Source organism: Somniosus microcephalus, chromosome 31 (assembly GCF_052327205.1).
Source record: "Somniosus microcephalus isolate GS21.2 chromosome 31, FLI_Smic_1.0, whole genome shotgun sequence".
NCBI classification, from domain to species: domain Eukaryota; kingdom Metazoa; phylum Chordata; class Chondrichthyes; order Squaliformes; family Somniosidae; genus Somniosus; species Somniosus microcephalus.
The window spans coordinates 4,276,709-4,294,610 of NC_141017.1; the positions used below are offsets into that span (position 1 = coordinate 4,276,709).

Here is a 17,902-nt window from a genome sequence, read left to right on the forward strand (position 1 = left end):
CACGGGCACAGAGCCAATGGTCCACTAACACGGGCACAGAGCCAATGATCCACTAACACACGGGCACAGAGCCAATGGTCCACTAACACGGGCACAGAGCCAATGGTCCACTAACACACGGGCACAGAGCCAATGGTCCACTAACACACGGGCACAGAGCCAAAGGTCCACTAACACACGGCCACAGAGCCAATGGTCCACTAACACACGGGCACAGAGCCAATGGTCCACTAACACACGGGCACAGAGCCAATGTTCCACTAACACACGGGCACAGAGCCAATGGTCCGCTAACACACGGGCACAGAGCCAATGGTCCACTAACACACGGGCACAGAGCCAATGGTCCACTAACACACGGGCACAGAGCCAATGGTCCACTAACACACGGGCACAGAGCCAATGGTCCACTAACACACGGGCACAGAGCCAATGGTCCACTAACACACGGGCACAGAGCCAATGGTCCACCAAAACGGGGCACAGAGCCAATGGTCCACTAACACACGGGCACAGAGCCAATGGTCCACTAACACACGGGCACAGAGCCAATGGTCCACTAACACACGGGCACAGAGCCAATGGTCCACCAACACGGGGCACAGAGCCAATGGTCCACTAACACACGGGCACAGAGCCAAGGGTCCACTAACACACGGGCACGGAGCCAATGGTCCACTAACACACGGGCACAGAGCCAATGGTCCACTAACACACGGGCACGGAGCCAATGGTCCACTAACACACGGGCACAGAGCCAATGGTCCACCAAAACGGGGCACAGAGCCAATGGTCCACTAACACACGGGCACAGAGCCAATGGTCCACTAACACACGGGCACAGAGCCAATGGTCCACTAACACACGGGCACAGAGCCAATGGTCCACCAACACGGGGCACAGAGCCAATGGTCCACTAACACACGGGCACAGAGCCAAGGGTCCACTAACACACGGGCACGGAGCCAATGGTCCACTAACACACGGGCACAGAGCCAATGGTCCACTAACACACGGGCACAGAGCCAATGGTCCACTAACACGGGGCACAGAGCCAATGGTCCACTGACACACGGGCACAGAGCCAATGGTCCACTAACACACGGGCACAGAGCCAATGGTCCACTAACACACGGGCACGGAGCCAATGGTCCACTAACACACGGGCACGGAGCCAATGTTCCACTAACACGGGGCACAGAGCAAATGGTCCACTAACACACGGGCACAGAGCCAATGGTCCACTAACACGGGGCACAGAGCCAATGGTCCACTAACACACGGGCACAGAGCCAAGGGTCCACTAACACACGGGCACGGAGCCAATGGTCCACTCACACACGGGCACGGAGCCAATGGTCCACTAACACACGGGCACGGAGCCAATGGTCCACTAACACGGGGCACAGAGCCAATGGTCCACCAACACACGGGCACAGAGCCAATGGTCCACCAACACGGGGCACAGAGCCAATGGTCCACTAACACACGGGCACAGAGCCAAGGGTCCACTAACACACGGGCACGGAGCCAATGGTCCACTAACACACGGGCACAGAGCCAATGGTCCACTAACACACGGGCATGGAGCCAATGGTCCACTAACACACGGGCACAGAGCCAATGGTCCACCAAAATGGGGCACAGAGCCAATGGTCCACTAACACACGGGCACAGAGCCAATGGTCCACTAACACACGGGCACAGAGCCAATGGTCCACTAACACACGGGCACAGAGGCAATGGTCCACTAACACGGGCACAGAGCCAATGATCCACTAACACACGGGCACAGAGCCAATGGTCCACTAACACGGGCACAGAGCCAATGGTCCACTAACACACGGGCACAGAGCCAATGGTCCACTAACACACGGGCACAGAGCCAATGGTCCACTAACACGGGCACAGAGCCAATGATCCACTAACACACGGGCACAGAGCCAATGGTCCACTAACACGGGCACAGAGCCAATGGTCCACTAACACACGGGCACAGAGCCAATGGTCCACTAACACACGGGCACAGAGCCAAAGGTCCACTAACACACGGGCACAGAGCCAATGGTCCACTAACACACGGGCACAGAGCCAATGGTCCACTAACACACGGGCACAGAGCCAATGTTCCACTAACACACGGGCACAGAGCCAATGGTCCGCTAACACACGGGCACAGAGCCAATGGTCCACTAACACACGGGCACAGAGCCAATGGTCCACTAACACACGGGCACAGAGCCAATGGTCCACTAACACACGGGCACAGAGCCAATGGTCCACTAACACACGGGCACAGAGCCAATGGTCCACTAACACACGGGCACAGAGCCAATGGTCCACCAAAACGGGGCACAGAGCCAATGGTCCACTAACACACGGGCACAGAGCCAATGGTCCACTAACACACGGGCACAGAGCCAATGGTCCACTAACACATGGGCACAGAGCCAATGGTCCACCAACACGGGGCACAGAGCCAATGGTCCACTAACACACGGGCACAGAGCCAAGGGTCCACTAACACACGGGCACGGAGCCAATGGTCCACTAACACACGGGCACAGAGCCAATGGTCCACTAACACACGGGCACGGAGCCAATGGTCCACTAACACACGGGCACAGAGCCAATGGTCCACCAAAACGGGGCACAGAGCCAATGGTCCACTAACACACGGGCACAGAGCCAATGGTCCACTAACACACGGGCACAGAGCCAATGGTCCACTAACACACGGGCACAGAGCCAATGGTCCACCAACACAGGGCACAGAGCCAATGGTCCACTAACACACGGGCACAGAGCCAAGGGTCCACTAACACACGGGCACGGAGCCAATGGTCCACTAACACACGGGCACAGAGCCAATGGTCCACTAACACACGGGCACAGAGCCAATGGTCCACTAACACGGGGCACAGAGCCAATGGTCCACTAACACACGGGCACAGAGCCAATGGTCCACTAACACGGGGCACAGAGCCAATGGTCCACTAACACACAGGCACAGAGCCAATGGTCCACTAACACACGGGCATGGAGCCAATGTTCCACTAACACGGGGCACAGAGCAAATGGTCCACTAACACACGGGCACAGAGCCAATGGTCTACCAACACGGGGCACAGAGCCAATGGTCCACTAACACACGGGCACAGAGCCAATGGTCCACCAACACGGGGCACAGAGCCAATGGTCCACTGACACACGGGCACAGAGCCAAGGGTCCACTAACACACGGGCACGGAGCCAATGGTCCACTAACACACGGGCACAGAGCCAATGGTCCACTAACACACGGGCACAGAGCCAATGGTCCACTAACACACGGGCACAGAGCCAATGGTCCACTAACACACGGGCACAGAGCCAATGGTCCACTAACACGGGGCACAGAGCCAATGGTCCACTAACACACGGGCACAGAGCCAAGGGTCCACTAACACACGGGCACGGAGCCTAAGGTCCACTCACACACAGGCACGGAGCCAATGGTCCACTAACACACGGGCACGGAGCCAATGGTCCACTAACACGGGGCACAGAGCCAATGGTCCACTAACACTCGGGCACAGAGCCAATGGTCCACTAACACGGGGCACAGAGCCAATGGTCCACTAACACACGGGCACAGAGCCAAGGGTCCACTAACACACGGGCACGGAGCCAATGGTCCACTAACACACGGGCACAGAGCCAATGGTCCACTAACACACGGGCACAGAGCCAATAGTCCACTAACACGGGGCACAGAGCCAATGGTCCACTAACACGGGGCACAGAGCCAATGGTCCACTAACACACGGGCACAGAGCCAATGGTCCACTAACACATGGGCACAGAGCCAATGGTCCACTAACACGGGCACAGAGCCAATGGTCCACCAACACGGGGCACAGAGCCAATGGTCCACTAACACACGGCACGGAGCCAATGGTCCACTAACACACGGGCACAGAGCCAATGGTGCACTAACACGGGGCACAGAGCCAATGGTCCACTAACACACGGGCACAGAGCCAATGGTCCACTAACACACGGGCACAGAGCCAATGGTCCACTAACACACGGGCACGGAGCCAATGTTCCACTAACACGGGGCACAGAGCAAATGGTCCACTAACACACGGGCACAGAGCCAATGGTCCACTAACACGGGGCACAGAGCCAATGGTCCACTAACACACGGGGCACAGAGCCAATGGTCCACTAACACACCGGCACAGAGCCAATGGTCTACTAACACGGGGCACAGAGCCAATGGTCCACTAACACACGGGCACAGAGCCAAGGGTCCACTAACACACGGGCACGGAGCCAATGGTCCACTAACACACGGGCACGGAGCCAATGGTCCACTAACACACGGGCACAGAGCCAATGGTCCACTAACACACGGGCACAGAGCCAATGGTCCACTAACACACGGGCACAGAGCCAATGGTCCACTAACACACGGGCACAGAGCCAATGGTCCACTAACACACGGGCACAGAGCCAATGGTCCACTAACATACGGGCACGGAGCAAATGTTCCACTAACACGGGGCACAGAGCAAATGGTCCACTAACACACGGGCACAGAGCCAATGGTCCACTAACACGGGGCACAGAGCCAATGGTCCACTAACACGGGGCACAGAGCCAATGGTCCACTAACAGGGCACAGAGCCAAGGGTCCACTAACACACGGGCACAGAGCCAATGGTCCACTAACACACGGGGCACAGAGCCAATGGTCCACTAACACACGGGCACAGAGCCAATGGTCCACTAACACACGGGCACAGAGCCAATGGTCCACTAACACGGGGCACAGAGCCAATGGTCCACTGACACACGGGCACAGAGCCAAGGGTCCACTAACACACGGGCACGGAGCCAATGGTCCACTAACACACGGGCACAGAGCCAATGGTCCACTAACACACGGGCACAGAGCCAATGGTCCACTAACACACGGGCACCGAGCCAATGGTCCACTAACACACGGGGCCAATGTTCCACTAACACGGGGCACACAGCAAATGGTCCACTAACACACGGGCACAGAGCCAATGGTCCACTAACACGGGGCACAGAGCCAATGGTCCACTAACACACGGGCACAGAGCCAATGGTCCACTAGCACACGGGCACAGAGCCAATGGTCCACTAACACACGGGCACAGAGCCAAGGGTCCACTAACACACGGGCACGGAGCCAATGGTCCACTAACACACGGGCACGGAGCCAATGGTCCACTAACACACGGGCACGGAGCCAATGGTCCACTTACACGGGGCACAGAGCCAATGGTCCACTAACACACGGGCACAGAGCCAATGGTCCACTAACACACGGGCACAGAGCCAATGGTCCACTAACACACGGGCACAGAGCCAATGGTCCACTAACACACGGGCACAGAGCCAATGGTCCACTAACACACGGGCACGGAGCCAATGTTCCACTAACACACGGGCACAGAGCCAATGGTCCACTAACACACGGGCACGGAGCCAATGTTCCACTAACACGGGGCACAGAGCAAATGGTCCACTAACACACGGGCACAGAGCCAATGGTCCACTAACACGGGGCACAGAGCCAATGGTCCACTAACACACGGGCACAGAGCCAAGGGTCCACTAACACACGGGCACGGAGCCAATGGTCCACTAACACACGGGCACAGAGCCAATGGTCCACTAACACATGGGCACAGAGCCAATAGTCCACTAACACGGGGCACAGAGCCAATGGTCCACTAACACGGGGCACAGAGCCAATGGTCCACTAACACACGGGCACAGAGCCAATGGTCCACTGACACACGGGCACAGAGCCAATGGTCCACTAACACACGGGCACAGAGCCAATGGTCCACTAACACATGGGCACAGAGCCAATGGTCCACTAACACGGGCACAGAGCCAATGGTCCACTAACACACGGCACGGAGCCAATGGTCCACTAACACACGGGCACAGAGCCAATGGTCCACTAACACGGGGCACAGAGCCAATGGTCCATTAACACACGGGCACAGAGCCAATGGTCCACTAACACACGGGGCACAGAGCCAATGGTCCACTAACACACGGGCACAGAGCCAATGGTCCACTAACACACGGGCACAGAGCCAATGGTCCACTAACACACGGGCACAGATCCAATGGTCCACTAACACACGGGCACAGAGCCAATGGTCCACTAACACGGGCACAGAGCCAATGGTCCACTAACACACGGGCACAGAGCCAATGGTCCACTAACACACGGGGCACAGAGCCAATGGTCCACTAACACACGGGCACAGAGCCAATGGTCCACTAACACACGGGCATGGAGCCAATGTTCCACTAACACGAGGCACAGAGCCAATGGTCCACTAACACACGGGCACAGAGCCAATGGTCCAGTAACACACGGGCACAGAGCCAATGGTCCACTAACACATGGGCACAGAGCCAATGGTCCACTAACACACGGGCACAGAGCCAATGGTCCACTAACACACAGGCACAGAGCCAATGGTCCACTTACACACGGGGCACAGAGCCAATGGTCCACTAACACATGGGCACAGAGCCAATGGTCCACTAACACATGGGCACAGAGCCAATGGTCCACTAACACACGGGCACAGAGCCAATGGTCCACTAACACACGGGCACAGGGCCAATCGTCCACTAACACACAGGCACAGAGCCAATGGTCCACTAACACATGGGCACAGAGCCAATGGTCCACTAACACATGGGCACAGAGCCAATGGTCCACTAACACACGGGCACAGAGCCAATGGTCCACTAACACACAGGCACAGAGCCAATGGTCCACTAACACACAGGCACAGAGCCAATGGTCCACTAACACACGGGGCACAGAGCCAATGGTCCACTAACACACGGGGCACAGAGCCAATGGTCCACTAACACACAGGCACAGAGCCAATGGTCCACTAACACACGGGCACAGAGCCAATGGTCCACTAACACACAGGCACAGAGCCAATGGTCCACTCCTAGATGAGACTTTACTACTTTCCACTGCCAACTCAGGACAAAAGTAGTGGAATTAATGCTCTGGAGAAAATTAGCTCAGTGGGAGTCTAGATTAGGATTTGAATTGTAGTTCAGTGAATTCGAAATCTAAAGCTGCAACACTAGATACTGGGTCAAGCCCATAGAACTCATCACCCACCACATCATCATCCAGAAACAATTTTATCAATCAACACTTACTGTTGAAGTGATACTTTTCTAGATTATATTGCAGGTTTAAAAAAGCAAACGAAAACACAGTAAGAAAAATTGTAATCGTTGGAAATAGTCTTTGGACAAGGTTCACCTACACCATCATACAGAACAAACGGGAAACTGTTCAACCTCCAACACCTCCAGTCCAGATCCAAGGTCGTCCCATCCGCGGTCATCGAATTACAGTATGCAGAGAACGCTTGCGTCTGTGCACACTCTGAGGCCGAACTCCAAACCATCATCAACACCTTCACCGAAGCGTACGAGAGCCTGGGCCTTACACTAAACATACGTAATACAAAGGTCCTCTACCAACCTGCCCCCGCCACACAGTACTGCTCCCCGATTATCAAAATCCATGACAAGGCCTTGGACAACGTGGACCACTTTCCATACCGCGGGAGCCTACGGTCAACAAGGGCAGATGTCGATGACGAAGTCCAACACTGCCTTCAGTGTGCCAGTGTAGCCTTCGGTCGCCTGAGGAAGAGGGTGTTTGAAGACCAGGACCTCAAACCCGGCACAAAGCTCATGGTCTACAGGGCAGCAGTGATACCCGCCCTGCTGTATGCCTCAGAGACATGGACCATGTATAGCAGGCACCTCAAAGCACTGGAGAGGTACCACCAACGCTGCCTCCGCAAGATCCTGCAAATCCATTGGTAGGATAGGCGCACCAACATCAGTGCTCTGGCTCAGGCCAACATCCCCAGCATCGAAGCTTTGACCACACTCGATCAGCTCCGATGGACGGGCCACATCGTCCGCATGCCCGATACGAGACTCCTAAAACAAGCGCTCTACTCGGAGCTCCGACACGGCAAGAGAGCCCCAGGTGGGCAGAGGAAACGCTTCAATGACACCCTCAAAGCCTCCTTGAAAAAGTGCAACATCCCCACCGACACCTGGGAATCCCTGGCCCAAGACCGCACAAAGTGGAGAAGCAGCATCCGGGAAGGCGCCGAACAGCTCGAGTCTCTTCGCCGGGAGGAAGCGGAAGCCAAGCGCAAACAGCGGAAGGAGCGCACGTCAACCCAAGCACCCCACCCACCCGCCCCTTCAACCACCGTCTGCCCCACCTGTGACAGAGACTGTAGGTCCCACATTGGACTCAGTCACCTGAGAACTCATTTTTAATGTGGAAGCAAGTCATCCTCGGTTCCGAGGCACTGCCCAAGAAGAAATAAGATTCCTCAGAAGGGCAATGCCAATAGTTACCAATCATAAATTAGCCTGAAGATCCAGGGATAAATCTGAATTCAATAGTTCTGGTTTGAGTTGGGGTTAAATTATTTAATGGAAATATTGTGCCCAAAGGAATGAGAGTCCTGGGGAACTCTGTACTTAGTGTTAAATCTCCCTCTACACTGTCCCATCAAACACTCCCAGGGCAGGTACAGCACGGGTTAGATACAGAGTAAAGCTCCCTCTACACTGTCCCATCAAACACTCCCAGGGCAGGTACAGCACGGGTTAGATACAGAGTAAATCTCCCTCTACACTGTCCCATCAAACACTCCCAGGGCAGGTACAGCACGGGTTAGATACAGAGTAAAGCTCCCTCTACACTGTCCCAAACACTCCCAGGGCAGGTACAGCACGGGTTAGATACAGAGTAAAGCTCCCTCTACACTGTCCCATCAAACACTCCCAGGGCAGTGTGGTGATTATTCTTTATGTTTAGTAAGAAGTATTGTGATTGGTTGTTTGTTTCCTGCCTTGGGATATATGCTGTAATCTCATTGGTAGTTGATGTCATGTGATTTGTGGTGGCCATCTTAAATTCAGTTCTTTCCAGCCTTTAGTTGGGACTGGGTGTTGAAGATGTGCTACAGGATTTTTAAGTTAATAAAGCCTAGATTAGAAAGGCAAATCTATTCTTCATTTCAATTTATTAACTTTATGTCAGAATGGAGCGATATCTTCAACCAGAACGATTCAATGCTGACCCTAATTCTGCAGGAGTGGATGATAAATGGAAACACTGGTATTGTACATTTTAAAACTTTTTGGGCGTGTTGGATCAAGAGTCTCTAAATAAGCTGAATATGCTGATCAACTACATTGCTCCGGATGTGTATAAGTATATTTTGGACTGTAAAACTTACGAAGCGGCTATTTCTACATTGGAAAAGATTTTTGTTAAACCAAAGGATGAGGTATTTGCACGTCACCTTCTATCTGCCCGTAGGCAGCAGGTGGGAGAATCTTTGGATACTTATTTACAAGCACTTCGGTGCCTTAGTGTTAACTGTAATTATAAGGCCGTGACGGCTGAAGAATATAAGGAAGAATCGGTACGGGATGCTTTTATTAATGGATTACTGTCTAGATCAATTCGTCAGCGGTTGTTAGAAAATAAGACTTTGGATCTTAAGAGTGCTTTTGAGCAAGCTTCTACATTGGATGTGGCTCAGAGAAGTTCGGATTCTTATGCTCTTTTTAATCGGCCTGTGACTGTGGTTTCGGCAGTTCCGGATGAAAAGGAATTATGTGGACTTAATAGGAGTGGTTTACTAGATTCTGAAACAGTTTCTACTTCAGCGGCTGTTGCCTCTAGGATTCAGAAGTGTTATTTTTGTGGGAACGTCCGGCACCCTCGTCTGAAGTGTCCTGCTCGGGAGGCTGTGTGTAGTAAATGCGGCAAGAGAGGTCATTACGCACGTGTGTGTAAATCATCAGGTTCAATTACCTCCTCTGTGGCTATTCAGCCTTTAGATAGGGCGTTTATTGCATCAATTTCTGCTGCATTTGCTCATGGCCTAAACAAAGCTATAGTTACGGCCCAAGTTAATGGGTTGGAAGTGAAGGCCCTTATAGATACGGGCAGTACCGAGAGTTTTATAAGTCTTCAGTTTGCAAAGGAGAAGCATTTGAAAATTTCGCCTGTTTCCTATCAGGTGTGTATGGCTCAGATTACTCTCACTTCACAAGTAGCTGGTTGCTGCCTTGTGAAATTGATTCTTTTAGGGAATACGTATACTGATATACGCCTATCTGTTTTGCCTAATCTCTGTGCGGATATTTTGATTGGTCATGATGTGCTTCAGTTACATGAGTCTCTCAGTCTTTCATTTGGAGGGACTAAGCCACCTTTATCTATTTGTGGATTAACCGCTTTATCCATTTCTCCATTATCACTTTTTTCCAATTTGATGCCGATTGTAAGCCAATTGCTACCAAGTCAAGAAGGTATAGCAGTCAGGATAGAGAATTTATTAATTCTGAAGTTCAACGTCTCTTATTGGAAGGAATCATTGAACCTAGTTGTTCGCCTTGGTACCTCACAGGTAGTTGTCATGACTAACGAGAGACATAAGAAACGAATGGTGATAGACTATTCCCAAACTATTAATAGGTATACTCAATTAGATGCGTACCCTTTGCCTAAGATTGATGAGCTTATCAATAAAGTATCTCAGTATAAGGTTTTTAGCACTATTGACCTAAAGAGTGCTTATCATCAGATTCCTATTGTTAAGAAGGATCAACCATATACGGCCTTTGAGGCTGGTGGAAAGCTGTATCAGTTTTGCCGAATACCATTTGGTGTTACTAATGGTGTTGCTTGTTTTCAACGGGCAATGGATGTTTTTAGAAGTGATAACTCTCTCTCTGACACCTTTTCATACTTAGATGACATCACGGTGTGTGGCAAATCAAGGGTGGAGCATGATTCTAATTTAGAAAGATTCCTTCAAGCTGCGGAAAAAGTTGGTTTAACTTTCAATAAAGAGAAGTGTACCTTTTCGACCACTGAGGTAAATCTACTGGGGTACATTATCTCGGGAAACAAGATTAAACCAGACCCAGAACGTCTGCGACCATTGATTGATTTACCTTGTCCTACTAATTCTAAGGCTTTGCAACGAGTTGTTGGACTGTTTTCTTACTATTCTAATTGGATTGCAAATTTTTCACAGAAGATCCGGCCTCTTATTCGGGTTACGACATATCCTCTATCATGGGAGGCCAGGACGTGTTTTGATAATTTTAAAAAGGATATCCTTGGAGCAGTTGTGCATTCTATTGATGAGCAGGTTCCTTTTGTGATTGAGACGGACGCTTCTGATTTTGCAATTGGGGCTACTCTGAACCAAAATGGAAGACCTGTGGCCTTGTTCTCACGTACCTTGAACAATAGTGAAAAAAGGCATTCTTCAATAGAGAAAGAGGCGTATGCAATAGTAGAAGCACTGCGTAAATGGAGACATTATTTATCGGGGCGACATTTTACGTTGGTAACTGATCAAAAGTCTGTGTCCTTTATGTTTGATGTCAAACATTTTGGAAAGATTAAGAATGATAAAATAATGAGGTGGAGGATTGAGTTGGCATGTTACCATTTTGATATAGTTTATCGTCCGGGGAAGGATAATGTTGCTGCTGATGCGTTGTCGAGGGCTTATTGTTCTGTGATTCACGGAGATACGCTTATTAATCTTCACAATGCCTTATGCCATCCTGGGGTTACGAGGATGATACACTTCGTACGCAGTAAGAATTTGCCCTTTTCAGTTGAAGACGTCAAGCGGATGACTTCATCATGTTCTATCTGTGCTCGGTGTAAACCGAATTTCTTTAAGCCTCAACGAGCTCATCTTATAAAGGCTACTTCTCCTTTTGAACGTTTGAGCGTCGATTTTAAGGGGCCTCTTCCTTCAACTACTCAAAACCGATATATATTTACTGTTGTGGATGAGTTTTCAAGGTTCCCTTTTGCTTTTCCTCGCGCAGATGTATCAGCTGCTACAGTTATCAAATGTCTGACTCAACTTTTTGTCATCTTTGGGATGCCTGCGTATATCCATTCGGATCAGGGAAGTTCTTTTATGTCTTCCCAGTTGAAGGAATACCTTCAGAGTCGGGGAATTTCTACTAGCAGAACTACCCCGTATAATCCCCAGGGTAATGGACAGTGCGAACGATACAATGGGGTGATCTGGAAGGCAGTTATGTTGGCTTTGACATCCCGGAACCTTAAGAATACACAGTGGGAAATGGTACTGCCTGATGCCCTGCATTCCATTAGATCATTGCTTTCAACGGCTACTAATGTGACCCCCCATGAAAGGCTCTTTAACTATCCGCGGAGATCTACTACGGGATATTCGGTACCTTCATGGCTTACTGTGCAGGGACCTGTGCTGCTTCGACGCCATGTTAGATTGTCAAAATATGATCCTTTAGTGGAGGAGGTGGAGCTGTTGGAGGCAAATTCCCAATATGCTCATATTCGATTCCAAGATGGGAAAGAAAGTACCGTTTCAATTAAAGACTTGGCTCCTTGTGGTGGCCAGCCCTCTTCTGAGGATATTAACAATAGTCATGATTCAGATAATATGGATGCTGTTACAGATACTACGAATATTTCCAATCCGACTGCAGATAATTATACTTCTATTAGTCAGCCCTCGATGGATGTTCATGACCGTCCCAGTTTACCTCCTGATGGGATTTCTAATCCGGAAACCGTTGAAAATTGGGATATGGATAGCCTTCCTGCAGAAGATACTTCTGTGTCTCCTGGTGTGGGAGGGCAAGGAATTTCACCAAGGTTAAGAAGGTCGACACGAACAAGATATCCGGTCGACCGATTGAAAATGGACTTTTAAATTGATAGTAATGTTTTAAAATTGTTGAAATATTATATTATATTGTTTTAGTTGAGAGATACTTAATACTTATGTGCAATGTTACCATTTGTTGCTCACTTAGTATTGTGTCATGTTGAATAGTTTTATTTTGTCTGTGCATAGTTTTAGTTGTAAATAATTAATTATAAATTGTAAAGGTTATTTAGGTTGGAGTATATTTTAAAAGGAGGGGTGAATGTGGTGATTATTCTTTATGTTTAGTAAGAAGTATTGTGATTGGTTGTTTGTTTCCTGCCTTGGGATATATGTTGTAATCTCATTGGTAGTTGATGTCATGTGATTTGTGGTGGCCATCTTAAATTCAGTTCTTTCCAGCCTTTAGTTGGGACTGGGTGTTGAAGATGTGCTACAGGATTTTTAAGTTAATAAAGCCTAGATTAGAAAGGCAAATCTATTCTTCATTTCAGGCAGGTACAGCACGGGTTAGATACAGAGTAAAGCTCCCTCTACACTGTCCCATCAAACACTCCCAGGGCAGGTACAGCACGGGTTAGATACAGAGTAAAGCTCCCTCTACACTGTCCCATCAAACACTCCCAGGACAGGTACAGCACAGGTTAGATACAGAGTAAATCTCCCTCTACATTGTCCCATCAAACACTCCCAGGGCAGGTACAGCACGGGTTAGATACAGAGTAAAGCTCCCTCTACACTGTCCCCATCAAACACTCCCAGGGCAGGTACAGCACAGGTTAGATACAGAGTAAAGCTCCCTTTACACTGTCCTGCCAAACACTCCCAGGGCAGGTACAGCACGGGTTAGATACAGAGTAAAGCTCCCTCTACACTGTCCCATCAAACACTCCCAGGGCAGGTACAGCACGGGTTAGATACAGAGTAAAGCTCCCTCTACACTGTCCCATCAAACACTCCCAGGGCAGGTACAGCACGGGTTAGATACAGAGTAAAGCTCCCTCTACACTGTCCCATCAAACACTCCCAGGGCAGGTACAGCACAGGTTAGATAGAGAGTAAAGCTCCCTCTACACTGTCCCATCAAACACTCCCAGGGCAGGTACAGCACGGGTTAGATACAGAGTAAAGCTCCCTCTACACTGTCCCATCAAACACTCACAGGGCAGTAATAATCTTACGGACACGTCCGAAACCACTTATGTTCGTGTTATCCGCAATCTTTTACGCTGGTTCAAGATTAAATTTGCCCAATCAGGCCCTGCCCACAAACCGGCTGCACCCCCCAGGTCGATATTGCGAGATTCCGCCGATTCGGGAAGGCTCTTCAGATTACGCTCGTTTTCTTAGGTGCATATTTATCCCTCAACCAATATAACAAATACAGATTATATGGTCATTATCACATTGCTGTTTGTGGGACCTTGCTGTGCGCAAATTGGCTGCTGCGTTTCCCACATTGCAACAGTGACTCCACATCAAATAGTACTTCATTGGCTGTAAACCGCTTGGAGATGTCCAGTGGTCATGAAAGGCGCTATATAAATGCAAGTCTTTCTTTCATAGTAAATTATTTTTTGATACGTAAAACACTTTGAAATGTGCCTAAGAAACTGACTAGTGTACACCAATGAAACTAATAAATGGTTCAGTATAGTGTTTTTAAAGTCATTTGCACAGGTGGAGGACTGCACACCCATACTAAAAATGCTTATTTTTGGTGATAAACCCATTTTCATCTGTATTAATAAAACTTCACCAGGTTACCACTCTTAAATACATCAAGGAATACTTTTTAATGGAAAGCAAACGATTACATTGTATTACGCTGCCCGACTGCGCTGGTTCATGGAAGATTTTAAGTTTGTGATTATGCAAATGAATTTGAGCAGAAACTTGAAATGCAACCGAACCAGCCGAATTTCAAGCCCATTTTGGGTGTAATTTCTTGACTGTACCCAAAGCAAAAACTCTGTCCCTTTGTGTTTAACTTGTCACAGTACCAACTGACTGCAACAGCTGGCGCAAAGTCTTTTTCTTTACCTCTGTTTTCAGCTCTGTGACCTGGTCCTTCAACTCACGAATTATCTGATTGGAGTCGGAGTTGTTCAGCTGACCTTGGATCCTTCCCTCTTCTCTCTTTGAAGTGCAAAGCAAACAAGACATCAAAAGTGGAACAGGCTAAAGGATTTTTCTGGCATAAATATTTTAGGTACTGCGATTTTTACAAATCAGGTCACTCAGAACCCATTTCCTCCTCAGGCCGCTGTAGGCACAGCATCAGCCTGTCCACCTGCCCACCCTCCCCGATCTGTCTTACTGAATACAACTGCCTTTCTTAGAACTCCGATCGCAACACCCTTGTGGTTATAGCAATAGTACTTCAATTAAAGTCTGAATTAAACAGGGAATTGATAGCAGCAACAAAAGCTGGGGAATCCAGTGACTCTTGGATCAGACAGGGGCAATCATCATACTTGGCCTCAGCAAAACCAACTGCTCCGCCAACATGCAGCATAAATGTTGTTATAGTCTCTGCCTCAGTCGCCCCTTGTGGCAAAGCATTCCTTGTTTTAATAACCCTGTGTGTGGAAACAGTTCATCTAACTTCCCCCTTCATTCTCCCAGTGAGGATCCTCAGTCTGTGTCCCTTGTTACTGATTCACCAACCAGTGGGAACAATGTCTCACTAATTACTGTCACAAAATTGAAAACCATCCAGTCTGGCAAACAAAACACTTCTTGAACATTTTAATCTCATTTTGGTATAATTCTGGTGAATCTTCACTCCCTTTCTGCTCTGATGCAGTACCCAGAACTGTATGCAATATTCCAACTGTGGCCGAACCAAGGCTTTCCACTAAACGGAATATTGCAATAGAAGAGAGCATTCTCTCCGGTCCCTGTCCTGGGGAACAGCTGAGCGTTCTCTCCGGTCCCTGTGCTGGGGAACAGCTGAGCGTTCTCTCCGGTCCCTGTGCTGGGGAACAGCTGAGCGTTCTCTCCGGTCCCTGTGCTGGGGAACAGCTGAGCGTTCTCTCCGGTCCCTGTGCTGGGGAACAGCTGAGCGTTCTCTCCGGTCCCTGTGCTGGGGAACAGCTGAGCGTTCTCTCCGGTCCCTGTGCTGGGGAACAGCTGAGCGCTCTCTCCGGTCCCTGTCCTGGGGAACAGCTGAGCGCTCTCTCCGGTCCCTGTCCTGGGGAACAGCTGAGCGTTCTCTCCGGTCCCTGTGCTGGGCAACAGCTGAGCGTTCTCTCCGGTCCCTGTGCTGGGGAACAGCTGAGCGCTCTCTCCGGTCCCTGTGCTGGGGAACAGCTGAGCGCTCTCTCCGGTCCCTGTCTTGGGGAACAGCTGAGCGCTCTCTCCGGTCCCCGTCCTGGGGAACAGCGGAGCGCTCTCTCCGGTGCCTGTGCTAGGGAACAGCTGAGCGCTCTCTCCGGTCCCTGTCCTGGGGAACAGCTGAGCGTTCTCTCTGGTCCCTGTGCTGGGGAACAGCTGAGCGCTCTCTCCGGTCCCTGTCCTGGGGAACAGCTGAGCGTTCTCTCTGGTCCCTGTGCTGGGGAACAGCTGAGCGCTCTCTCCGGTCCCTGTCCTGGGGAACAGCTGAGCGCTCTCTCCGGTCCCTGCCCTGGGGAACAGCTGAGCGTTCTCTCCGGTCCCTGTGCTGGGCAACAGCTGAGCGCTCTCTCCGGTCCCTGTCCTGGGGAACAGCTGAGCGTTCTCTCCGGTCGCTGTGCTGGGGAACAGCTGAGCGCTCTCTCCGGTCCCTGTGCTGGGGAACAGCTGAGCGTTCTCTCCGGTCCCTGTGCTGGGGAACAGCTGAGCGCTCTCTCCGGTCCCTGTGCTGGGCAACAGCTGAGCGCTCTCTCCAGTGTCTCTGCTGGGGAACAGCTGAGCGCTCTCTCCGGTCCCTGTGCTGGAGAACAGCTGAGCGCTCTCTCCGGTCCCTGTCCTGGGCAACAGCTGAGCGTTCTCTCCGGTCCCTGTGCTGGGGAACAGCTGAGCGCTCTCTCCGGTCCCTGTCCTGGGGAACAGCTGAGCGTTCTCTCCGGTCGCTGTGCTGGGGAACAGCTGAGCGCTCTCTCCGGTCCCTGTGCTGGGGAACAGCGGAGCGTTCTCTCCGGTGTCTGTGCTGGGGAACAGCTGAGCGTTCTCTCCGGTCGCTGTGCTGGGGAACAGCTGAGCGCTCTCTCCGGTCCGTGCTGGGGAACAGCTGAGCGTTCTCTCCGGTCCCTGTGCTGGGGAACAGCTGAGCGCTCTCTCCGGTCGCTGTGCTGGGGAACAGCTGAGCGTTCTCTCCGGTCCCTGTGCTGGGGAACAGCTGAGCGCTCTCTCCGGTCCCTGTGCTGGGGAACAGCTGAGCGTTCTCTCCGGTCCCTGTGCTGGGGAACAGCTGAGCGCTCTCTCCGGTCCCTGTGCTGGGGAACAGCTGAGCGTTCTCTCCGGTGTCTGTGCTGGGGAACAGCTGAGCGCTCTCTCCGGTCCCTGTGCTGGGGAACAGCCGAGCGCTCTCTCCGGTGTCTCTGCTGGGGAACAGCTGAGCGCTCTCTCCGGTGTCTCTGCTGGGGAACAGCTGAGCGCTCTCTCCGGTCCCTGTGCTGGGGAACAGCTGAGCGTTCTCTCTGGTCCCTGTGCTGGGGAACAGCTGAGCGTTCTCTCCGGTCGCTGTGCGGGGGAACAGCTGAGCGTTCTCTCCGGTGTCTGTGCTGGGGAACAGCTGAGCGTTCTCTCCGGTCGCTGTGCTGGGGAACAGCTGAGCGTTCTCTCCGGTGTCTGTGCTGGGGAACAGCTGAGCGTTCTCTCCGGTGTCTGTGCTGGGGAACAGCTGAGCGTTCTCTCCGGTGTCTGTGCTGGGGAACAGCTGGGCGTTCTCTCCGGTCGCTGTGCTGGGGAACAGCTGAGCGTTCTCTCCGGTCCCTGTGCTGGGGAACAGCTGAGCGTTCTCTCCGGTCCCTGTCCTGGGGAACAGCTGAGCGTTCTCTCCGGTCCCTGTCCTGTGGAACAGCTGAGCGCTCTCTCCGGTCCCTGTGCTGGGGAACAGCTGAGCGCTCTCTCCGGTCCCTGTCCTGGGGAACAGCTGAGCG

General features: G+C 51.5%; 1 protein-coding gene across 9 annotated transcripts in view; it reads right to left on the reverse strand.

Annotated features, from left to right (window-relative positions):
* Nucleotides 1-17,902, reverse strand: part of LOC147097543 (EVI5-like protein) — a 330,047-nt gene that overhangs the window by 33,612 nt on the left and 278,533 nt on the right. For 8 of the 9 annotated variants that reach the window (XM_085971482.1, XM_085971475.1, XM_085971481.1 and 5 more), the window contains one exon: nucleotides 14,862-14,957. The exons of the other annotated variant lie outside the window; for it this stretch is intronic. In XM_085971482.1, the coding sequence (XP_085827608.1) occupies nucleotides 14,862-14,957 (96 nt within the window). The remainder of the gene's footprint in view (nucleotides 1-14,861; nucleotides 14,958-17,902) is intronic. 9 annotated transcript variants of the gene reach the window in all.